The sequence below is a fragment of the Python bivittatus genome, unplaced genomic scaffold (genome assembly GCF_059951505.1).
Source record: "Python bivittatus isolate LINGU-HERP-01145 unplaced genomic scaffold, Pbiv_v1 ctg000980_np1212, whole genome shotgun sequence".
In the NCBI taxonomy this organism is placed as follows: domain Eukaryota; kingdom Metazoa; phylum Chordata; class Lepidosauria; order Squamata; family Pythonidae; genus Python; species Python bivittatus.
In genome coordinates this window covers 13,869,721-13,892,650 of record NW_028277125.1, presented here as the reverse complement: position 1 = coordinate 13,892,650, position 22,930 = coordinate 13,869,721, and the positions used below count along the sequence as shown (strand labels likewise).

Genomic DNA, 22,930 nt, shown 5'->3' with positions numbered 1-22,930 from the left:
CTTTTCGGCCATAATGCCACCCGCGATCTGTGGAGTGGAAAAAATGTGGGGTGTTAGTTCACCATTCCTCGCTGGAAGTCCCAAGATTCTACGTGTCATAATTCTCTGGCAAATCAGTTTGTCCTTTTCTCCTGAATCACTTTGCCAGTGTTAGTGTCAGAAATCCTTCCAAAAACTGTGACAGACTAAAATAATGCCATTGGGGGCTGAGGGGCAGAGTTAGCCACTGTTTGTCCATATCCTTTGGGCTTCATGGGCAAACAGGTTCACTATGAAGAACAAAACACTGTCTGTTTGGAAGATATTTGCTGCTAAAAAGACGTTTTGTTGTTTGCAACAATTGTCACTAATGCTGTTTTGCCTTTGTCTGCCCTCCAGCTCTGAATACCCCATGCCATGCCTATGCAAATTCAGTTTATCTCCCACTTAGTGATTCATATGTCATTGAATCATAACTTCCCTGTTTCATTAGCCTGAACTGGTAAAATCTCAGCAACAATTAACAAGAGGATGAGGATAAAAATGGCACTATAGGTAAATGCATCCACATGAAATTTTCTCATCATTATTTTCTTAACTAGGAAGCCACCTCTTCTCAGTAGTTTTTGGATAAAAGGAGCAATTTATCCATTACAGCAAAAAATGATTTTCAAATTTGAGGCATATAAAGTGTGTGTTTAGTGTATGCTTCTTCCGTTTTTGTAATTACGGCAATTAAGTATGGATTACACATGCAAATTTCTAATTGCAGTATTTGACTGCAGGAAAATTATCTTATTTGGACTATAAACTCTGCTGTAATAGGATCTCAGGGGGAAAGATCTAATATTTTTGCTGTAGAGTCCCTATTTGTCATGTTGTGTTGTGCAACCTATGGCTGGCAATTATTGAATCACAGCAGACTAATAGAAAAATCTATTCTTTTCCTCTCTCTACCAAAGTTTGATCACTGTTATTGAAGGGCAATCGTCTTTCCATCTGGCAGAAAATAATTGAGTCAGCTTTTGAAGTGTTACTCTTTCTTCAGTACATTTCTACTATCACCACTTTTACTTAAAAAATACAACTGAAAAGATCACTCCTGGTTGATAGTCTTGGTTAAGATAAATTCTTGGGTGGTAAACTATATTGATACATATCAATATGTAGATATGAGCTACATATCTGGGCTGCCATAATTCGGAAGGCCACTAGATGGCAGCCAGGGGTTAGATTTTTTTATATTTCTCTCTCATGCCATCTAGTGATCATCCAGATTATGCAGCCCAGTTATGGTTGCCTTCATAGAGCCCAACTGAGCTTGCTGTTCACAGAATTTTGGGTCTTAATTTTTCTTTGCATTTTCCAAGTGTATTACTTAAAAGTTGCATTGTTTCATAGCTGAGGTATGCAAGGAATGGTGTTTGTGACTATATGTTGTTTTCTGTTAATTTTACATTAACTGGACATGTTCAAGCAGCTCATAACAGATGGAGAAACATACATCACATGGTTACATTGTGAATGTCCCTCACTACTTAAGGAGAAAAAAAAATAGATGACAGTTTTGGATGTAATTTTGAGCGGTGACCTATGCTACATTTTGGAATGGAGTTGTGCTAGGGAGAATGGAGATATTTCAGTGGCTGATATGATAGTGTCAAACAGTATTTAGTAATTTTGCTTTAACAGTTACACTGAAACACTGTCATACCTTTGTTGTTATCTTTTTACTTGGGAGTGGGGAAATTAAAGGTTTTTCAAATCTATAAAGACTGCAGAAATTGTGTATTTCATTTCATAACACTCAGTTCCATTGCTGGTGTTTGTGTGTGGAAAAATTGCATATTAAAGAATGAAATATATTGTATAATGTGTTTATAGAGAACAAGTATTTTGTCATGAAGCTAAACAAGGGGCCTCCAGCAGAGAAGTTAAAAATAGAAGTAATGAAAAGATTTAGGATGCAGCTGAAATGAACAAATGCTGGAAGGACAATCTGTGTGAAAATTATAAAGACTTAAATGGGAATGATCATGGTATGTTGAAGAGTGGAACTGAAATTCTATAAATCTTAGTGTCAAAGAAAAAAAAGAATGAAAAGGAAATAACGTTGAAGATTGCAAGGCTACATGTGTAGATGGTATAACAAAGAATGTATATGTACTGAATGTATTTTCCTTATAGAGTGGTGGTGTGATTTGTTTAATGTGTGTGAAAGCTGCCAGCTACAACTTCTTCTGGAGCAGAAAGCTGTTCTGACAGTCATTCATGCCTTAGCTGCATCTTGTTTGGAATATTGCAACATTCTACATGGGGCTGCCCTTGAAGAGCATTTGGAAGCTATAACAGATCCACAATGCAGCATCTCAAGTAGTCACATTGATTCACATCACCTATATAACATCACTACTTCAAGAACTGCACTGGTTGCCACTTGACTTCCAGATGTAATTCAAGTTCTTGGTTGTCATCTTTAAAGCCTTCCATTGCTAAGCACTTGGGCCACTGCATGACCTTCTACTCCCAATTGCTTATGCCTTTCCAATAAGTTCAGATAATGTAGGCTACTTTGTATTCCTTCTCTCAGGGAACGTCATCAGCAGGGATCATGGGTCTTCTCAGTAGCTGCCTCCCGTGTACCTGGAAATCTAAATAGCTCCTACCCTACTGGTTTTTAGGAAGGTCATTACAACTTGGTAATAAAGCACCTCTCAGGACAAGGAGTATTCTGTCCAGTTATCAAATTCATTTTCCTGAAAAGCCAACTTTTCTCCCCAGATGTTCTCTCTCCAGGAGCTCAGTAAACTTTGAGGTAGTGTGTGTTCTGATTTTAAGCAGGGCTCCAGTTTGATGAATTTGACGTGAAGTTTCAGTGACAATTTCTTATGCATCTTGACTAACTTTTCTTTCCTCCCCTTTGTTACTTCAAGGTGTACAAGGGAGATGAGACGATGTTCCAAATCTCAGGCCTTCAGGTTAACACAGATTATAGATTTCGTGTGTGTGTTTGCCGCCGATGCTTGGATACCTCACAAGAACTTAATGGACCTTTCAGCCCTTCTGTTGCCTTTATTCTTCAGCGGAGTGAGCTCATGCTTACAGGGGAAATGGGAAGACCCGATGACCCCAAGACTAAATGTATGATGCCTTCTGATGAACAGTTTGCAGCCCTCTTAGTCCTTGGCTTTGCAAGCGTCTCCATCTTATTTGCTTTTATACTACAGTACTTGTTTATGAAGTAGAGTTCAACACAAGCATTTGAGGTATCATTTTAATTAATGCTTCATACTATAATCTACATGTTTTATTCAGATAGTCCTCTTTATTTTTTCAGTGCATTTTTTCTGGTTTATCGTTGTTTTTTAAAGGGGCGGCGGGGGAATGACAGTCCTATTTAGAAAATAAAAATTGACATTCAGGTGCACCTTTTGGACATTCAAGGTTAGGAAATGGTCAGATATATCCAAGCCAGAGACCAAAACAAATATTTTGCATTTGGATGTTCTTTTCCCTTCTCCTATGATTTTATTCATGTACTAGTTTTTTTTTTTTTCCAAAACATAGAAATGTAACCAGTTTGCCTTCACATTTTTGCCTTAGTGCTAAACGTGTTGCAGTCTTTAAGTTGCAAGTTTATTACATTAGAGTAACCGCTTTAAGCTCTTCTCAATTTGCAAGACTTAACCATCACTACGTAATAGCATTGCAGCTAAGCATTTCGCAATGCATCTGTTGCACAAATTGTTAACTATAAATATCACATATGACATTCACTACAATTCTTTTCTCTTCTTCCCCCATCCCACCAATTTTGCATTGTTTTTACTTTTCCCCCTGGGGGAAAAAATTAGTCTCCATTATGTAATCAACTATATTTTTAGCACATTTCAGTCCCAATAATTTATCTTGCAACCTAAAGTCGTCTTTGAATTATAAACTTTTTATTCAAGCTGTTTGCGCACTATAAATTCTTGTATAACAAATCTGATAACCAGATAGCTTTATCAATGAAAAAGCATTACCGTTTCTACAATTTTCTTTATTTTATAGCAGTAATTTTAAGAGGGCATTGTGCAATAGTTATTCCCATGTCCAGCTGTTTTTATTTTGTTTAAAGAAAAGCTGCTTTTAACTAGTTTGTTTGCCTTTGTATATAAACTTACTCTTAATCCAATCACTAGATTTGTTATATTCATCTTGATCTTACGTGTTTATAACTGGTGAAAGCTTACTGCCTTTGCTATTTAAATTACATTATTACCTTTTCTCATAAGCAGTCTCTCGATCAGCCATGTAAGAAAAAGGTCCATCTGCATTTCAGTCCTGGAAAAACCGGGGTAAATTCATACAGACACCTCAGATGCTAAATACTGTAGAGCTGATAAAGATGGTGCCATTTCTTCCATCTCCTCCTCTTCCTTTCTTCTTTATGGCATCTCCTATTACCAAATATGTCATGTAATAGCCATTCACTTTCCCCTTCAGTTTCATTGGCTGCTGCTTGCAGAAGTGATGGTGGGGAAGGACACCATAGTGCACTTGGCAACGCACTCTGTGTATTGTAATAATAAAGCAAAGGGGAACATAGCAGTGCTGTGTTGCAAAACATCAACCTCAAGCATTATTGGCATTTCCAACAATGCCTCTGAGCTCTCTAGAGTTTCATTGAATGGCTGGTGGCTACATTCCAGGGCTGGGTTTACCTTCTGGCAAATGGCTGTATTGGCCACTACAGTTTGAGAATGCCCTTATTACACGCTCAAAATTCCAGGTATGCTCGCTGGCCCTCAAATTTCGAAGATTCCTGTAGTGGGCATGGCCAAGGGGGAGAAGACAAGGAGGAGATGTGGGGCAGCTGGTTTCAGCAGCAGTTGCAACCTTGACACCCAGCTCTAGTTTCAACTAGTGTTCAGATCATGGGGTGTGTGTGGTCCATTGCAAACCCAGCGTCATTACTCTTTGGGACACTGTGTGTGCTTTTACATCAGTTGCCAAGGCGTGTTCATCCAGTCTGTCAAAATCCTTGGTAATTATTTTTTTTTTAAAAAAAGGCTTTGAATCATTGGATTATTTTTATGATGTCTAAGTGCCTCAGGGATATTGAGCAGGAGGTGCAAAATAAATTTCACGTGGAAATGCACAGAGCTGCAATCCATCAGGAACCTCCCCCAGACTGTGCTTTTACAACTTGAAAAGCATTGCTACGGAGCTCCATTCACTTCCATCAAACAGAGGTGCACAACAATATGCCCCCCCGCAAAGCCTTAGGTACGTCCCCCCCCAGAGGTCTTCAAAGGTTGTTGCCAAATGACTTCTTTTTTTAAGTACCAGAAGGGGGAGGCACTGGAGAGTAATGGTATCAGCTATATTTAATTTTTAAGTAAATTGAAATGAAATGTGCACTCTTTCCTTAAAGCTCGTGCGGGGAAAAAATGTGACTGAGCAGTTCCTGATCTAGCTCTGCATTAATTGGAGGAGTTCCCATGAATTGTGTCCCAGACTTTGTGTACCCTTGCATTCAAACAACAAAAAGTTCTGTATATTTTTGCTCTTCTCTGGGTTCTGCTTGCATTGTATTTTGTTTGTCTTCTGTTTTGCTATGATACAGTGTCCTGTACTATATATATATATATATATATATATATATATATATATATATATATATATATTTTTCACATAATCATATTAATGGGGAAACCAACATTATTTTTGTTTTAGGATTATTTATACTATATACTGCATTCAGTACTTTAAAATGCCAATTAAAGTGCAATCTCATTATTTATTGTAAAAATAAAAAGTGTACTTATGTACTAAATCCCTCCCCTTCCCCTTCCCCCTCTCCCCACAGTAGCATATTATTTTTCTATTTTGTTTTATGTAAGTGTAATTTAGGTAAAATATTTTCATCCCCAGCACTATTCCTAGTATTAACCTTCTTACAGTATATTGTATGTTTAAAAATGGGAGGGTTTATGAATTGCCAAAAAAAAAAAGAAGAAGATGAAGAAGAAGAAAAGAAGAAAGAATGTACCCAATATTGCCTACACGCAAATGAACCATCCTGCGGGGGCCACATCCGATCCATCTGTGGTGCATAGAAACAGTCATCTGCAAAGTTTACATGTAGCCAAAAAAATCATAAGCATCTTTTGAAATAATAGTTTGAGAGTGATTCATTATTCTGTGTGCCTCTCTTGATGTAGCAAACTAGTGCAAAGGTTCTCTATTTTGTTCTTTCCTAATGTTAGTGTACACATTTGCCTAGCAAACAAATAGTATTGAGTTATTTTCTTTTTTAAATCTCCTCCTCTTACTGGCCCGAATTTTGGCCAGAATCATGCCTTGGCAAATGTGGCATTGTTGATGTTGTTTAATTCAACTTTATTCCTTTTATATAGTGCTTGGTTGACTTTAAATATAAAATTTCAAAAAAAAATGGTGGGGGAATTAAAAAAAAGATGTAGATAGCATTAGCTGTGCTTCAATCTCATTTAAATCATTGGAACAATTAACTAGGAGTCATTGGGAACCCGTTGGTCGTAATGGCTCTGAAACCCTTTCCATTTTTCTGGATAGGGGCAATCCATTTGGAAAGCCACACTTTTGTAAAGAAGCTGTTTTCACTCTCACCATGCCTTGTGATTATCAGTCCACTGCCATAAAAATCTCTTCCTTCTATTTTTGACTTGAGCAGAAAATGACTGCATATTCTTTCAAAGCTTGCAGGGAAAGTCAGTCACGCTCGGACTGGATGTTAAAGCCTGAGACCTTTAGTTGGGTCTGACTTTTCCCACTGATTTCAGTGGGACTAAGCCAATGCAAAGGGGCAGCAGAAGAGGAGAACATGAACTCTGTCTGCAGGAAATGGAGGGAGATTCCCAACAGAGCAACTCAGTGCCCTCAGCCCTCTGGCTTCAAAATCAATCTTTTTCTCTCCCTTATTTTTTATCCTCCGTTAACGGAGGGAATTAATTACACCAGCTCATGGATTAATATAATTTCCTGTTTTGAACCAAATTGTAGCTCTGTTGGCCTTTCACAAGTTGAAAAAGACATTGGGAAGGCGGGACATCAGTTGGGAGCTCCACCATGGATGCATATGTCTAATAGTTTGCGTTTTTATTGTGGTTTTAGTTGATTTTTGTTTTAATGTAATATTTTGTTTTTCTTTGTTCACTGCCCAGAGTTTCTCAGATAGATGGACAGTCATATAAATTGGGAGGATAAATAAATAATGTGTGGGTGATCTGGCTGCAACATCTGTCACCCCATTGATCACCAGTTGATTTGGCTGATCTGGCCGGCTAGGCAGGTGTCCCCTTCCTTCCTCATCACTCCATGCTTATCCTTCCTGAAGCTGTGCACTCAGTTGAACAGGACAACCATCCCAGATAGGAGTGTACAGATCTTCAACCAATAAATAAGGAAGGAAGGTTAGGAACCTGGAGACCTTCAGCCGCCCCAGACTGCCCTCATTCTGGCCTCATTGTTGGCTGAGCACCAACACTGGAAGGGATCATTTTAATTCCACCCAGAGTGAATCTCTCTTAATAGACATCACACTCTCCAGCAATAAGGAAGTTCACCAACCTCTAGTGCTCCAGTGCACTATCACGAGGAGAACATAGGATTGCTTCTTTAATCCAGAGCCAACCATTTGCGTGTTTAGACAAAGTCATTTTGTGCAAGACTGGAGAAAAGTGATCTGGAGAAAAATCAGTAGCCTTTGATTATCAAGAAAATCAAATGTGTTTCATATTTTTATTGTAGTTTCAACATCTCCCCCAATCGAGTATACATACTATACACATGGCCATGCATTTTAACTGCTGTGTTAGATTGAATCTGATATCATTGGTTACCTTATACCCACTTCCATAAAGATTAACTACTAATGCAGCCATTCTGTAAAAGAGAGAATTCCACCCATTCCTGTTTCAACTTCCATAATCATCAGTTTATGGAAAGAAAGAAATTGCTTTCTATTCCCTTGTATGTCTTTTCTGGCCCAATCGGTATCGGCTGTGTAAAACCAACTTCCCTTGTCCCCAGTTTTGTGTAAAGAAATTGTAAAAAAAAAAAAAAAAATACCATATGGGGAAATTATTTTAAGAAGTTATTTAAAAAGAAAAAGAAAAAATTTTATATTATCTGCCTTTGTCCTTTATGAACTTGAAATGTTGTAGTTTTCTAATCATGTTTTGTCAGCAACAGTAGATCAGTACTCACTGTTAATCATGGAAAAGTGCCCTAAAATTGAATGTTTCTGAACATTTTTCTTGCACAATTCTTTAAATTGAAAAAGAAAATTAAAAGTTGTTTTTCTTTTTATTTTTTTTACCTCACTTATAGGACATACATTCCAAGCTTTTCAACTTTGAAATAAATAATCATAAGTTTTCTTGTAAATTTTAACTATTTCATATGCATTGTATTAAAACTGCCATATCAACTTTAATGTATAGATTTTTGCAAATATTACGCTATGTATGTAAACTGTATCTGTAGTGTATATGTAATATATTTATGCCCAATAAATGTTTTAATTCTTTCTTGATGACAAGATTCTTTTTTTATTGATATGAAGATTTCTCCATGGAAGTCTTTGCACCTATTGAGACAAACTAGAGGATGTGTAGGTTTGAAATCTCAGAATTCCTAGCTAGCAGAGTGCTATATTAGGGAAGGCTATAGCAGTTATTTTCTCCAATTAATTTTTATGCTCAAACCCCCTCCCAGTTTTATTGTATGCATATTGCTTTTAGCTTCCCTTGCAGGTTGAAGTTTCTTCTGGCCTTTAGCCTTTCTGACTTTCTTTCTGCAGATGTGAGGCAGATGCAAGAATATGTTCCTTGACAAAAGCTGTACAATTAAGAAAATGATCTGTGAGGCTTTTGGTAGATGTTTTCACCCAGGAATCCAGAAACAACATCAGTGGGGAGGGCTTGGAACCTACTTTTGTAGCTCCAGAGTTGTTCTTGATAGACTTGAGCCTTTGTGTCACATTCATCCATCTCTCCATCCCCTCTGCTTCTATCTTCTGGGAGGCTTCTTGGTGCTGTTGGCACCAAATCAGGAGGTTTTCCTTCTGCTTCTATCCAAGAGTTGCAACTGAAGGTGTTATGTTGGTGGCATTTCACTCCTCCTAGATTAGCTTCACTCCTCCTAGATTATATTAAGCCGTCATTCTTCAAAATGTTGGAGAGGCTTTACACAAAAAAGATCATTTTACCATGCATGGTGGATATGTGGATAGGAAGCGTCTTTCTGGTGTAATTTTTTAGCAAAATTAGTATTGTTACAAAGCAAAGAATTGAACGTACTCCAGAGCTAGGTTTGTTACATCTATTTATGTGATCCAAGCTTCTCTTAAAAATAAGGAATGGATTGTCTACTTATGACTGGTGTGGGTCTTCCGGGTTGTGTGGCCGTGTTCTGGAAGTTTTGTTTCCTAACGTTTCGCCAGCACCCGTGACCGGCATCCTCAGAGTGCAGGAGCACAGACAGGAGCAGTTCTCTCTGTGCCACACTCGGGCACAGCACTCGGGCACAGAGAGAACTGCTCCTGTCTGTGCTCCTGCACTCTGAGGATGCCGGTCACAGGTGCTGGCGAAATGTTAGGAAACAAAACTTCCAGAACACGGCCACCCAGCCCGGAAGACCCACACCAGCCATCGTATGCCGGCCGTGAAAGCCTTCGACAATAGATTGTCTACTTACTTTTGGCAGCAAAACTAACTATTGCACAACACTGAAAATTTATTGAAAATGTAATAATTGATTTCTGGATTAAAAGAGCTTTTTAAGTGCTTTATTAAAAAAAAAATTACCAACAAGCTTGGAAGAATGAAATTTCAGAGGCAAGAATCACACTTTTATCATGTTTGAGTAGATTACGTTCATTATGTTAACAGCAATAGGTGTGACTTTATCAATTCTTACGCTATATGGAAATTCTGAACAACTTTCAGACTGTTTACTTTTTCCAATAGAAGAGAATATCTGTAGCTTGGGGTTGAACTGTGGAGTTCTTGGTGTTCAGTTGTGATGTCACCTAGTTGGGTAATGAAACATCTTCAGGCAAACATACTCAGCACCAACAACTCCACATTTACTTTTTATTAAATCATATCGCTTTTTGTATAACACTGTATACTTGTCAGGCCCAGCACAAGAACAACGATGAAACAGTCCAGTCCAGTTCCTTTATTAGCTTACACCTCATAGACAGAATCTGGCCAAACTAAATCTATATTACATCAACCACTGGATATACCCTGGGAGATTCTAAGGAGTGGCTATCTGGAGCCTCTTTCGCTTCCCACGCTCCTGTTGCGGACTCAGCTGCCTCTTGCCTCCTTCCCCCTCCTGGAATGCCCCCCTCCTTCCCGATGTCCTTGATCTCCCACATCACTCTCCTCCTCGTAGATACATTCCATCACAATACTGTTTACTTAGTTCTTTCTTTGTGTAAACTACTGTTCAATTTTTTAAAAAAATCATTTCTAGGGCAGGGAAAGCTGATCTACTATAATGAATTCCATCTCTGATCATCCTTCTAAAGCCTATACAAAGCCTTCACCAGACACACAATAAGGACCTGAGAATGGATTCCAATGCAGCATCTGTACAGAAGCAGCCCAAAATTTAATGTTTTGAAGAGCGGCAGGCTGTAGCAAAGAGAATATCCTATCCAGTATAAATCAAGTACTTGTCCTTGACAAACCACAAATCCTATCCAGTATAAATCAAGTACTTGTCTTGAACAGTGCCATCTTCTCAAAGTTGACACAACCAATTCTGTTGAACAGAAAAATCATCATAATAGGATTTGGGGATTCAGCCCATGTATTTTAGAAAAAACAATATGAAAAGTAAAGTGCCAGATTTTACACGTACATCAAATACATATACTGATTTAGATTTTAAGGCCCTGAGTTCATGAACACAGCATTATGGCATTACAGCTAGAAATATGAGTCACATTGAGCCAGATAATTTAAACAGAATCAAATACTTACATATCCATATGCTTGAAATAACTGAATTTTGTGGACGTATCTTACTTGCTGTACCTGTATAAACACTATATCCTGTTAAAGATAGAGGAATTGAAGGATTTACTGCTTAATTTTTTCCTAAAATTCAGCTTCAAATACCCAACCAGGACATCTAGACATACATTAGGGTTGTCATATTGGGGCTGCAAAACTCTAGACCACCATTAGATGGCAGCAAAGACAACTCCCCAAACCATGCTGTCATCTAACGGCCACCTGAATTTGTGCAGCTGAAATCAAACATAGCTTGAAGTCAAAGTAAGTGCTTGCTTCAGAGGGAAATGTGCTTAGGTAATTAGTGAGGACATCTCTTTGGAGAGGAATCTCTGTCTAATTCTAAGAACTCAAACTTTCACTTAGAAGGTAGACATAACAGACAACAAATACCATTTTCTGTGCTCCCATTAATTAAGTCCTGATGTAGTGATTTTGGAAAGGGTGGTTCTCTTATGCTTCTGTATAGCATTTATGAGGATAAGATACTTCAGTTCAACGTATTACCTCAGACACCATCTTGAAGCTTAAGCTTCTGCTTACAAAATCATTTTCAGAGCAGAAATGTTCAGCGGGGTCAAGTTCCTTTAGAAAAATTGGCTTCCAAAATTAACAACAACAACAAAAAACCTTTCCCAAACAATGTTTTGGAGAGTTTAGGTCACATTGACCAGAAAAATAATACTCAATCCCATCCCCGATATTAAGTTCTAGCAATGTTAATACTCCATGTTAATAAAGAAGCTTTAGCCCAAAATGTATGACTGAATTTTTGCATTATTCTAGCTTGCACCCTATTTCTGGGGGTGATCCAAATTAAGATTGTTATCCTTGACTGCAAGCAACTCATCTGGCTCTCTTACCCCTTAGAGCAACATAAATTCTTGATCAAGCCACTGCACAAGTATATCTAATAATCACCTCCATCCACCACATTAATATATAAGAAGCAATTCCTGCAGGCATATTCATCAGAGTAACCTATTGCACAAAACAGACATCCTTTTTTTTTTTTAAAGCAAGCTAGTAGATGTCTTGTTGGGTCAACTAAATTACAGTAAATTTCCAGTGTTTGGTGAAAGCCATTCTGCAAAGAACCATAAGCCTTCACTGCTTTTTTCATTGCTACTTGCTTTTATTAATCAGGAATAGCCATCTACATGGGTTTTTTTTTTTTAATTGAGCAAGTGAATGTGACTATAAATATAGTTAAATGCACTACCTACCATTGACTTAAAAAAAAAAAAAAGACTGCAAGTGAGCTATCATTCTCCCTGGCACTACTTTTTTTTAAAGAGTTTTAGCATTCTCTCCCATTGTTAGACTTGAAGGCAAAAGCTCTCTAAAGTAGAACATTTTGGCTGTTACATACAAAGTAGCTACATATGTTTGCTATGAAATTAAAACTGAATGTCAGCCGTCATTTGAATCTCTCAATGTCCCTCTGAGAATTGATTATGTGCAAAGCTGTGTTTTGGCATTTTCGAAACAAGGCAGAAAGGTTTTTTGTGTCTGTTTCAATCCCCTACCACCTCCATTCCGGGCGACCTAGGTTTGCATTACAGTTGATCAGGTCTGGCCAGACCTCATTCCCTATCTATCGGCCCAGGTGCTCCCTAGGGCACTACCTTCTCGGTATGCCACGATAGATATCTTGAGTTTCTCACTGCCAGATATTGACCAGAAAAACACACCTTCTACTGGGTCTGTATCCCCAGGACCACTGCAATCCCATCTCCAGTTCCCTTTTGCAGAAGGGGTCTTGATCAACTGCAACTTGATTGTTGCATCTTTTCAATGAGCTACTGCATCACGACTAGTCCCCCCCGTCCTGGACTGCATAGCATAAAGACAGGTTCTGTTAGTTCATATTTGTGTTTTATAAAAATAAATAATCTCAATTCCCATCTTTATGCATAGAATCATAGGCACTGGAAATGATTCAAAAGGATAGCTGTTTCATCCACTGCTGATGAATATATTTATACAGAACACCTGTCATAATATTCCCCATGGCTCTGCATTTTTTCCCCTTTTCCTTTCCATACGTGTTATCAACCGCAAGCCCTCCCAATCGTGGAAAGAAACAAATGCAGCATCTTTCAGCCAGCCTGAACATCTTTCCCCCTCTCTAGTGGCTTTAAGTGACACTTTAGTCCCATCTACGTTGTCACATTGCTCTGATCCTGGACTCCGTCCAAGTGTGGCATCTTCTCTCCTTCATCACCAAGAACCTTTTCTTCCTTGGTGGCTTGATTCCAAAGAGCCTGTAAGCTGCTTTTCGGTATTTCTTTGACATGATGTTGTACAGGATTGGGTTGATGGCTGCGCTTAGGTAGAAGAGAACAAAGGACACTATGTTGCAGTATTGGCTGATGATGGCGATATCCAAGGATCCCACCTCGAAGGACTTGGAAAAGAGATAGCGTCCTATGTGGAAGGGCAGCCAGCAGAGGACAAAAGCAAAAACCACCACCGCTAGTAAAAAAAAAAGAGAGAGAGAGAGAGAGAGAGAGAAAGGGCAGATGCATATGAAAGTGAATTAAAATATTTGCTAAGCGTTCTCCTTTTAATTCAAGTTTCAAGACACAGAGGAAAGAAAGACCAAACTGGATATTGAGCTGGGAATCTGGACTATCCATCTGGGAAGAAGAAGCAGGTAGAAAAAGAATGCTTCAACTATTCTTCCTGTAACAAATATCTTCCAGCTGCTTCTTGGTTTTCCCTGTAACGCATCAAACATACCTCTAGAGAACAGTGACTAGAACAAGCCTCTGGGAAGATGCCATTGAAGAAAGGTGCAAAAGGAAACCAATGTTGATTGCTCCCTTTCTTCATCTCTCATCCATAAGCCTTGCTACTACATGGAAGCTACTACATATTTTGCTATCTATCAGCCTGTTTGGCTTTATGGAAAAGTTTCTGGCCTTGGGCAGCTACTAACCTCTCGAATTCTTATCAGCAATATGGAGAAGATGGTGGTATCTTATTTTATCATTTTTACTGAAGTGTTTCTTCAAAATCTTAAACAAAATACACAAAACCTCTTTGAACAGATGTGACAAGTGTGTTGCGGTTTGCAGGCTCACCAGTTTGAAACCCTCACTATTGTCTCTAGATGGTTGGCAGGGCACTCAGGGGTCAGGAGCTGGGGCTTCAATGCATTTGTCTCGCTTCTGCAATGTTGTTCCTTTATAGAGCAATGTAGACCAATTATAATTACACCCTGCATCAAAACATTGCAGTATGAAATGTTGGCTATCCAGAACACAAAGCAGTCTACTGCAGTCTTGTGTTCCCCCTCATTTTTTAATCCCACCCCCTACCCCAATCAGTCAATATTCTATGCCTGTTGGGCTATTTGGGGGAAAGATCTACTTTTATGTTTGTCCTTCTGCAAACCTTGGCTTCCAATGATCAATTGTATAGTCTCTCTCTCTCTCTCTCTCTCTCTCTCTCTCTCTCTCTCTCTCTCTCTCTCTTTCTCTCTCTCTCTCTCATGCGGGTGTGTGTGGGTGGTGCCATTTTGGTGTGTCTGATTCAGACTTTAATTTCCTCACTCTAACCATGGAGAGGAAGGTTGTCTTTCTTTAAGATCAGGATGTCCTTTTTTAGTTGCTAAACTTTACAAATTATAACATTTCTTTTATGAATTATAACTGTACTTTCATGTGCGTATTGTGGGTTAGAAATCTGAGAATAAAATGAGAATTGGTAAGGTGCTGATATGTTGTCAAAATCAATCTTCCATGTCATTCCTCAGTGATATTTCTACCCAGGGCCCCAAAAGCTCTGAGACCACCACTGTTGCTCATTTACAGAAAAAAAATTGTGATCTAATCTTTCCTCTGCCATCATCTCACATACCGAGCTACTCTGGACAGTCCCTCATTCTTTACAACAACTTCCTACAGGTATCTAAAGAGCTGTAATAGATAGGAGAAGCCCACGTAGTCCCATTACATACAGTAAACCAGGTAGCATGCAAGCTTCTGTTTTCCACCATACACAACCTTATTCAAAAATCTCGGTTGCATCTAAGTCTTGTTTATGAACTGAACTGGACTAACTTGCTTCATTGATTTCAACTAGATTTGGGATTATTTAGAATCAGGTTTAGAATAGAGATTTAGTAGGGATAAATAATGTGGAAGTGCCTAAAATTATGCACAGAATGGAGAAAAGGGGAAAGGGGAACACAAGTTATCTTCAAGTGCTCAAAGCCAGGATGCTGAGGGACAAGGATTTTGACAAGCAAAAGGCATAATTATCCCACCAAGTATAGAGTTACCTTGTGTGATTCATCACAAGTGAGATCACTGGTGACTGCCACTTGAAAATAAGGTGAGCAACAGCTACAAGCTAAAGCAGCAATATATTACTTCAAGAGTCAGAGGCAAAATGCTGTTCAACACCAGTTCTTATTAAATAAGCTTCTCACAGCAATCTGGTTCTTGTGGAAAGCAGGATATAGACTTTGGTCTGAACTAGGAGGTTTCTCTTATGTTCTTCTGAGAAAATAACTTGCCTTGGGGTCCCACCATAGAACATAGGTAACCAGAGATGGAAATATTTCTTGGGAAAACCGTGGAAGTTTTCACGTGTATCTTGTCTGTGGTAGAAGTTTCTACCTTAATGCTAATGGGCTTGATATATCAATGATTTCATAACAATTCCAACTGGCAACTGAAAAAGAGAGATTGTTTCATTTGGGATATAACTGTGTTTTCAGTTACTGAAAATAAAAAGGATGGGTTATGTATCAGGACAATGAATAAGGTGATGATCAGCCTGTTAAGAGATGCCATGAATCCACACAATTCAGTGGTTACAAGGATCGATGTAGTGTAGCGGTTAGGGTGTTACATTAGGAAGACCCAGGTTTAAATCCATCCTCTACATAGACATTTCCTTGGGTGACTCTGAACCAGTCACTCTCTCAGCTCAAACTATTCATAGAGATGATATCCTGATGTAAGCTGGCTTGAGTTTTTGGAAGAAAAGTAGGACATAAATCTGGCAAATATATAAGATATATCCTCAATCCCTTTACTCCCCTGAAGTCATATAAGGTAGATTAAAATCACCTTCAAATCAAGCTTGATTCCTGGTGACTTCATGGATACACCCATACAGTTTTTCTGCCAATATAACATTGCAGGTCATATCAGTGCCCTCCAAATACCTATTCTAGTGATAATGGGAGCAAACACTTAATCAGTAAATAATCCTGTCATTTTCTCCAGATTGCTGTAGTAGCCAGAACTTGGATCTCTGTACCCAAAGCAACTTTTCCAGAAAAGCAGCAAGTATCCGTCACTCAGTGAATTTTGGGAGGACAAATAGGTCTTCATCTGTCATGGAAAGGAAAAATACTATTGGTGGTGGAATAGATTGGGACCTCGTGTTTCAGGTTTTGAGTTTTAAGAAAGGGCAACAAACTTTAGTTCCTTAACTTATGATTACTATAATCTCACTTTCAACAATGAGGATGTTCTGAGATTTTCTCCCTGAATGCCAAAATGACTTGACCGGTTTAGTGTACCAAGGCTACTGAAGGAAGGGGCACCATTTGCCATTTGGCTCCAAATGTTCTGAGTCACTCCTGTGGGAAAGGGAGATGAGGTCTCAGATGGTGAAAGGTCTGCAAACTAAGCCTGATGACGAATGGTTAAAGGATTTGGTTATATTTAGTCTACTGAAGAGAAGTCTTCAATATCTGAAGAACGGTTCTACAAAAGAGGGTGTGGACTTACTCTCCAAGGGGAGGATCACAGCTAATAGGTTAACCCTACAAGACAGGAGGTTGAGACTAGACATTAGAAGGAATTTCCTGACTGTATGAACTGTCAGCCAGAGAAACAGCCCCACCCCCACCCCCCCTCATAAAATCAGACATGCTGCAGTGAATCCTGCATTCAGCAGGGAGTTGGACTAGATGATCATTAGTATCTCTTCCAATGCCATGATCCTATGACAATAAGGCTTTAATGGCCCAACCATTGTGGGTTTAGCAGCAGACAACACTTGCTGTGTTTACCCAGTGCTTACCTTGGTTATTGAATTGACCCATTTTTTTCTTTGGCCCAGTACATGACTATATCATAGACTTATCAACTGAGAGGGTTTGCATGACACACTAAGCAACAAAAAAATTAATCAACACTACAGCTAAGCTTAGCATATTATTGAACACTCTCCCCTGAAGGCATAGGTGGCCCCTACTCTACAAGTATTTCCAAAAGAACCCAAAGCAGCACTATTCAAGAAGGTGTCTGTCTCTTAAGTTAATTGAAAGGTGCTTTGGATATTGTGGTTGTTTTTAATTGTTGATTTTCATTCTCCACATATGTTTTTAGTACAATTTTCTGGATTTTGTTGGGCCTTGCTCAGGGTCTATTGGACTGGAGCAGGCTATAGACAAAGGTTGCTAATGAATACATACATAAATAAAACTGTAAGAACACAGCTACACTCTTCAGCTGAACTACCCAAGTGTGTTGTGTGAACAGAGCCACTGTCTCAAGCCACTTGATGTCATGGCATGACCAAGGGCTGGTTTGTATATCTAAATGCCCACTAGAGCAAAACCCCTTGAACCATTACCGTGCACCTATTTTTCTCTGATCCTGCACACTTCAGCATTCTCCTTTTCTCCATATTAGTCAGTGTCTCCTCCTGCTCTTTCCTTGAAAGCATATCTATCACAATCAAGTCTTTATTTTAAGATGCCACAAGATTCTCACTGCCCTCTAATACTGCCACATGCTTATTGAACCGTTCAAATGCCAAGAGCTTTATTGTAACTCTCATTGTGATTTATTGGGGGAAACAAAATTATCATGGCTTGGTGGAACATTCTTCTAAAAAGAAATAAGAGGTGGGAGAGAGCCTTGCCTTCTGGGGGAAAAAATGGCAACTGAGGGCAAATGATGCCAATTGAAAGGCAACAGATCCCTCTGCAGGCAAGAACTATGACCACAAAGTAGTCTTAGCATGTACTTGTTTTTTTTTTCAATTAAGCAAGAAATAAAACGCAAAGAACATCGGCAGTTGTTCCACCAAACGAAACAAGAATGACTAACAGCATAGAATTATTGTAAATTGATACTTCTCGTAATTATTACCTCCCTCTTATGATGCCATTAGTACTTTAAAGGGTTTGGGAGAAAAACGGAGTAGTTAACTATTTCTTGAGTTGTAAAATGTTTTGAAAACAACAAGAACAAAAAGGCCCCAAACCCTTTATTGTAGTTTGTTAAGTCAATGACTTTCTAAAGCCATACAGAAAGACCATTCCTCATTTGTTTTCCCCAGCCATCTTTCATAAGGAATTTGCAAAACTTTTTTTTAAATTATTTAACGTGATGGCTGTGTTCACACAATATGCTTAGGTCAAGAAAAGTGCTAGCAGATGCATTTGCATAACTTGTTAAACATTTATTTATTTAAAACATTTGTATAGCCACCCATCTTATAATCAAACTTGGGGCAGCTTATAACCCAGCAATAAAAACAATATATGCAACTGTAAAAACAAAACAAAACAAAAACAAAAAAACCAAAACCTGGTGCTGCAACCATATTTCATATTCTCATCCTGCTCTGACCTCACCTTACCCTAACACCTGGGGGAAGAGTCAGGTCTTGAATGTTCTCCAGAAGGTTAAAATGGTGGGGGTCTGTTGGATCTTCAGGGTTCTATAGGGCAGGGGCTGCATCAGAAATGGCATGCTTCCAAGGACCCACAAGATGGCAAGGTTTAAGGGAGGGACCTGGAGCATACCTACCCTATCTGCTCTGGTGGGACAGGCAGATACTCTCAGGGAGAGGTGGTTCTGCAGATAAACTGGTCCTGTGCCATGTAGTGCTTTAAAGGTGATAACCAGCACCTTGCATTGAGCCTTGAAAGAAACTGGCAGCTCGTGCAACAGGGAAATAACATGGGCGAACCTAAGGGTGCCCAACACTGTGCATACCACTGCATTCTGAACCAGTTGTAAGGGCAGCCCCATGGAGAGCACATTGCAGTAATCCAAATGGGAAGTGACCAAACCATGAGTGACTGTGAGCAAGGAAAGTGTAATGGTATGTGGGAATGACCTTGGGAGACAGGGGGAAGAGCCACAGCCAAGGGAACAGTCAGATAAAAGGCAACTTAGTCCACAGAAGGAATGTGGGTGGGGCAAGCTTCTCAAAAAGGACCCTTCCTAGTTACTTAGGTTGTAAAGGGGACAGGGGAGAAATGTACTTTCAGACTTCCAAGATTATGTTAATGTAACCTTACAATAAAGTAAAATTAGCTTCTCTGGCCATGCTTCCTGTCTGGACTACCTCGCAAGGCTGACAGAAAGGGTGTAATTGGTGTGCAAGATGAATCTATATGAAGGCTCTCCTGGCCATGGATGCCACCTGCTTATTGAGCAGTAGCCACAAAGCTAGAAGGACCTCCAAATCATGCACTAGCTCCTTACAGGGAAATGACACCCCAACCAGAGTGAGACCCTGGGGAAACAAAAACCCAAAGCCACTCCATCTTCCCAGGTGATAGTCAGTTCCTCCCCATCCAGATCCTCACAGCCTCCAGGCAGTTGGTCAGCACCAAGACAGCATTTTTTTTTCTTTGCAGTTTTTCACTGTAATTGTTGTCGTGAATGCCAAGAAAGTTTGTTGGTGTGTCCTTCCCCCCCTCCACTCTATTTGTCCTCCTTTCCAATTGTCCATGCTCTCCTTTGCCTGTTTAGATATCTGGTAACCCTAGTTGTACCACCCCCTTCCCAAGCCCTCCAGAGGTCATCTGCAAGTGCAACCTATGCTGGCTTGGTACTATACCCCACACTGAAATCAGACAAAAGGGTTCAGATAATTTACTTCATCCAGGACCCTCTGAAGCTGAGTACCAACCACCTTCTCAACAACTTCCCTAAAAAAGGGAGGTTGGAGACTGAACAAAATTTGTCCAAAACTGTTGGGTTGAAGGATGGCCTCTTGAGAACCCAACAGTTTTGGACAACTTTACCACCTCCTTCAAGTCAGGCAGTACCACCCCCTCCCACAAAGAGGCATTAACTACCACTTGGACCCTGTCATATGCTTGGAGGCCTTGACCAACCAGGAGGAGCATGGGTCCAGAACACAGGTGGCTGAACTCACAGCCATGAGGACCTTTTCCTCTACCTGAGGACCAATAAGCTCAAGCTCCTTCCAGATAATGGGAGACAGATGTACCGACTCTATCCAGAGTCGAACTCTGAGTGAAGGTGAGCAACTTTGTCTAACAGATGCCATGAATATTCCTTGTAGTGGCTCTGTAAGACCTCCCTGGCTCCTGCTTACCCAGGAAGGACCTGGTCATCTGAAATAGGGCCTTGGGCAGCTATCTGCAGACACAATAAGGGCAGAGAAGGTATTTGCCACAAGGTAAGTCCTAATAAAGGCTCTCACCAGTGCTCGGTCGACTTCACTTTTTGTCTTCTTGACAAAAACATTTGTCAACACTTCCATGGGGGGAAGGGTGGTGTCAAAAAAGTTAAGTTGGTGGTCATGCAATCAAAGGCCTGCCCCCTTTTTACATGCATTGCACATAAAAAGGGGTGGGGCTTTGACCATACAGTCACCGATTCCACCTTGACTTTTTGACACCACCATGTAGATGCTCCCACTGACGCCAATGGAGGTCATCCCTGGGTGAGTGTGTTTATGATTGTGACTATGCAAATAAGTGTTTTGTAGAGCTTATTCTTAGTAAGATGCTCAGGATTGTGACATTAATAGTGTTTAACTTTTGCTTTATCACATTATACATTAGTAATATTGCCTATTAAAAAAAATTAATGAGATACCAGATCTATTATCATTTAGGATATGTTCATTTTCCTTCAAGAGTAAGAAGCAGAAGTGCAAAATTTGCACTCCACAAGTCCCTGCAAAAGTTGCTACTGAAATGTGATTTTTAATGTGACCTAAGGAAAACACTATTAAATATATGAAGAATGATCATTCTTACTTCTGGCAGCATTACATATTTAACTTTTTGATTCTGACCCAATCAGATCTACTGAACTGTCTTGTATCAGTTTCTCTAAGGGAAAATAAATCTCCAGATTCTCACTGTCATGTTTGATCAGTAATGTTACATGTAAGACTGACCTGAAAATCTAGCCCAACACAATCTTTAATCTGGTCATTAAAGATCCAGCAGTAATTCTTGCCTAAGATGCTAAACTTCTTCATTTTAACCTGAATTAGGCTTTTCTTATGGCTCAACCACAGTTTGGAAAGGTTATGATTCCATGTATTGTGCAATGCAAGGAAGTCAGTTAATTTAATAACCAAGTTAAGTATTCTGCAAATGGAACCTTTAAATAATATGACCATGTTTTATGTCTTTTCTGAATTTGGAACCCTTTCCTAGTTATTTCAAAGTTATTGGAAAGCCATAGCCAGAAGAACTGTGATCACCACAGCCTCAGGCATCACACTGTGCATGGTGAACCAAACAGAAGTTTGACCTGATCTTACGGGTTGTCTGAGGATAGTGAAAGAAATACACCCTGCAGAACCCCAGAGGGAATCTTTAATTTTGAACCTGGGTCTGCTCATTCCTAGTCCACCTTAACCACTCTATCACACTTGGATGGAGTATCAGTCTTGTCCACATATCCAAGTGTATGTGTTCTAGGACAGGACCTCTGGGTCAAATAACAACTTGGAAAAGAAAACATTGAGGAAGAGTCAAACTTTTCATTATATACCAGTGGGACATGTAATAGCATAAACTAGTGTAAAGTGAAATCTGCTTAAGAATGTAAGATTATGCAAGCTGTTTTACGTTACATAGCATTCTTAATCTGGAAGATATGTTCTATGTTACTTAAAATGTTGCATACAATTTTTAATTGGTTCAGTAGACAGTGCTATGGATCTCACATCTTGGATCTACAGAATAAGCAGGCTTGTTTTGGAAAAAAATCAGGTAAACTTACCTAGCATTTTTACTGTTTGTCTGTTGTACTTGTCCCTGATGGAGGTCCTTGGCCCAATGTCCTTCTTCTTTCTCTTCCAAAGCTTTCTCACAATAAGGCTGTAGAGAACAGTCAAGCAAAAAACAGGCAGGAAAAAGAAGACACTAGAGGTCCACACCATAATGGTCAGCAACCCTGAATGAATAGCATACTCTGTGGTTCGACATTCATTGGTGTCCAGAGGATTTGTCCCATTCTCATGCTCAACTCCAACCAAAACAAAGATGGGTCCAGCACTGACAAAAGATACTGCCCAGAGCACAAGGATAAGGAGCTTGACTTTGCTTTTGGTGATCACCACCTTGGCCCAGAATGGAAAGCAGACAGCAAAATATCTCTCCACACTCAAGGCTGTGATGTTAAGTATGGTTGAGTACGTGCAACACTCACTAACAAATTGGAAGAGCTTGCAGAGAAGATCCCCAAAGTTCCAGGGCCGATACTGCCAGAGGCGGAAAAGGTCTAGGGGCATGCAAAGGAAGATCAAGAGATCCGAGAAAGCCATGCTGGAGAGGTACAAGTTAGTGGTCGTCCTCATGTCCCGGAACTTGAAGACCACCAGCATCGTCGTCACATTTCCTAGAATCCCGATCATGAAGAGGAGCAAACAAATGACAGTGACACCTGTGAGAAGAGGTACAGGGAACAGATGCAACGAAACTTCAGGCCATGTGTTGTTGTCATAATCCATGATAAGCTGCAGATGACTCTTGTTATGCATTCCCAGGGTCTACGGTGAGTTTTTGATGATCCGAAGGGGCTACATCAGCTGTTCCTCATGTCTGAGAAGAACGATGCAATGGCTCTGATGGTGGCAGAAAATTGATATTTGAGAGATGTTAAATGAAAACAAACATGCCAGGTGAG

At 39.6% G+C, this 22,930-nt stretch overlaps 2 protein-coding genes across 2 annotated transcripts in view; one reads left to right on the top strand and one right to left on the bottom strand.

The window, feature by feature from the left end:
* FNDC3B (fibronectin type III domain containing 3B) overlaps positions 1-6,880 on the top strand; it is a 281,784-nt gene extending 274,904 nt beyond the window's left edge. The window contains exon 26 of the mRNA XM_007424299.4: positions 2,913-6,880. Coding sequence (XP_007424361.2) covers positions 2,913-3,224 — 312 coding nt within the window. The 3' untranslated portion in view covers positions 3,225-6,880. The remainder of the gene's footprint in view (positions 1-2,912) is intronic.
* A 5,438-nt stretch (positions 6,881-12,318) lies between these two features.
* On the bottom strand, positions 12,319-22,930 carry GHSR (growth hormone secretagogue receptor). The gene is made up of 2 exons (XM_007424302.3): positions 22,025-22,930; positions 12,319-13,517 (listed from the first exon to the last, which is right to left on the bottom strand). The coding sequence occupies exons 1-2, from the start codon at positions 22,782-22,784 to the stop codon at positions 13,210-13,212; spliced, it is 1,068 nt and encodes a 355-aa protein (XP_007424364.2). The 5' UTR covers positions 22,785-22,930; the 3' UTR covers positions 12,319-13,209.

What these genes read in the sequence shown, in the direction of transcription:
- GHSR (XM_007424302.3), bottom strand. Translation starts at nt 22,784, where the DNA reads ATGCATAACAAGAGTCATCTGCAGCTTATCATGGATTATGACAACAAC. An exon ending in ACAAACAGTAAAAATGCTAG is followed by an intron (nt 13,518 to 22,024) that starts GTAAGTTTACCT and finishes TTTTTTTACTAG; the next exon opens with CGGTGGTGGTTTTTGCTTTT.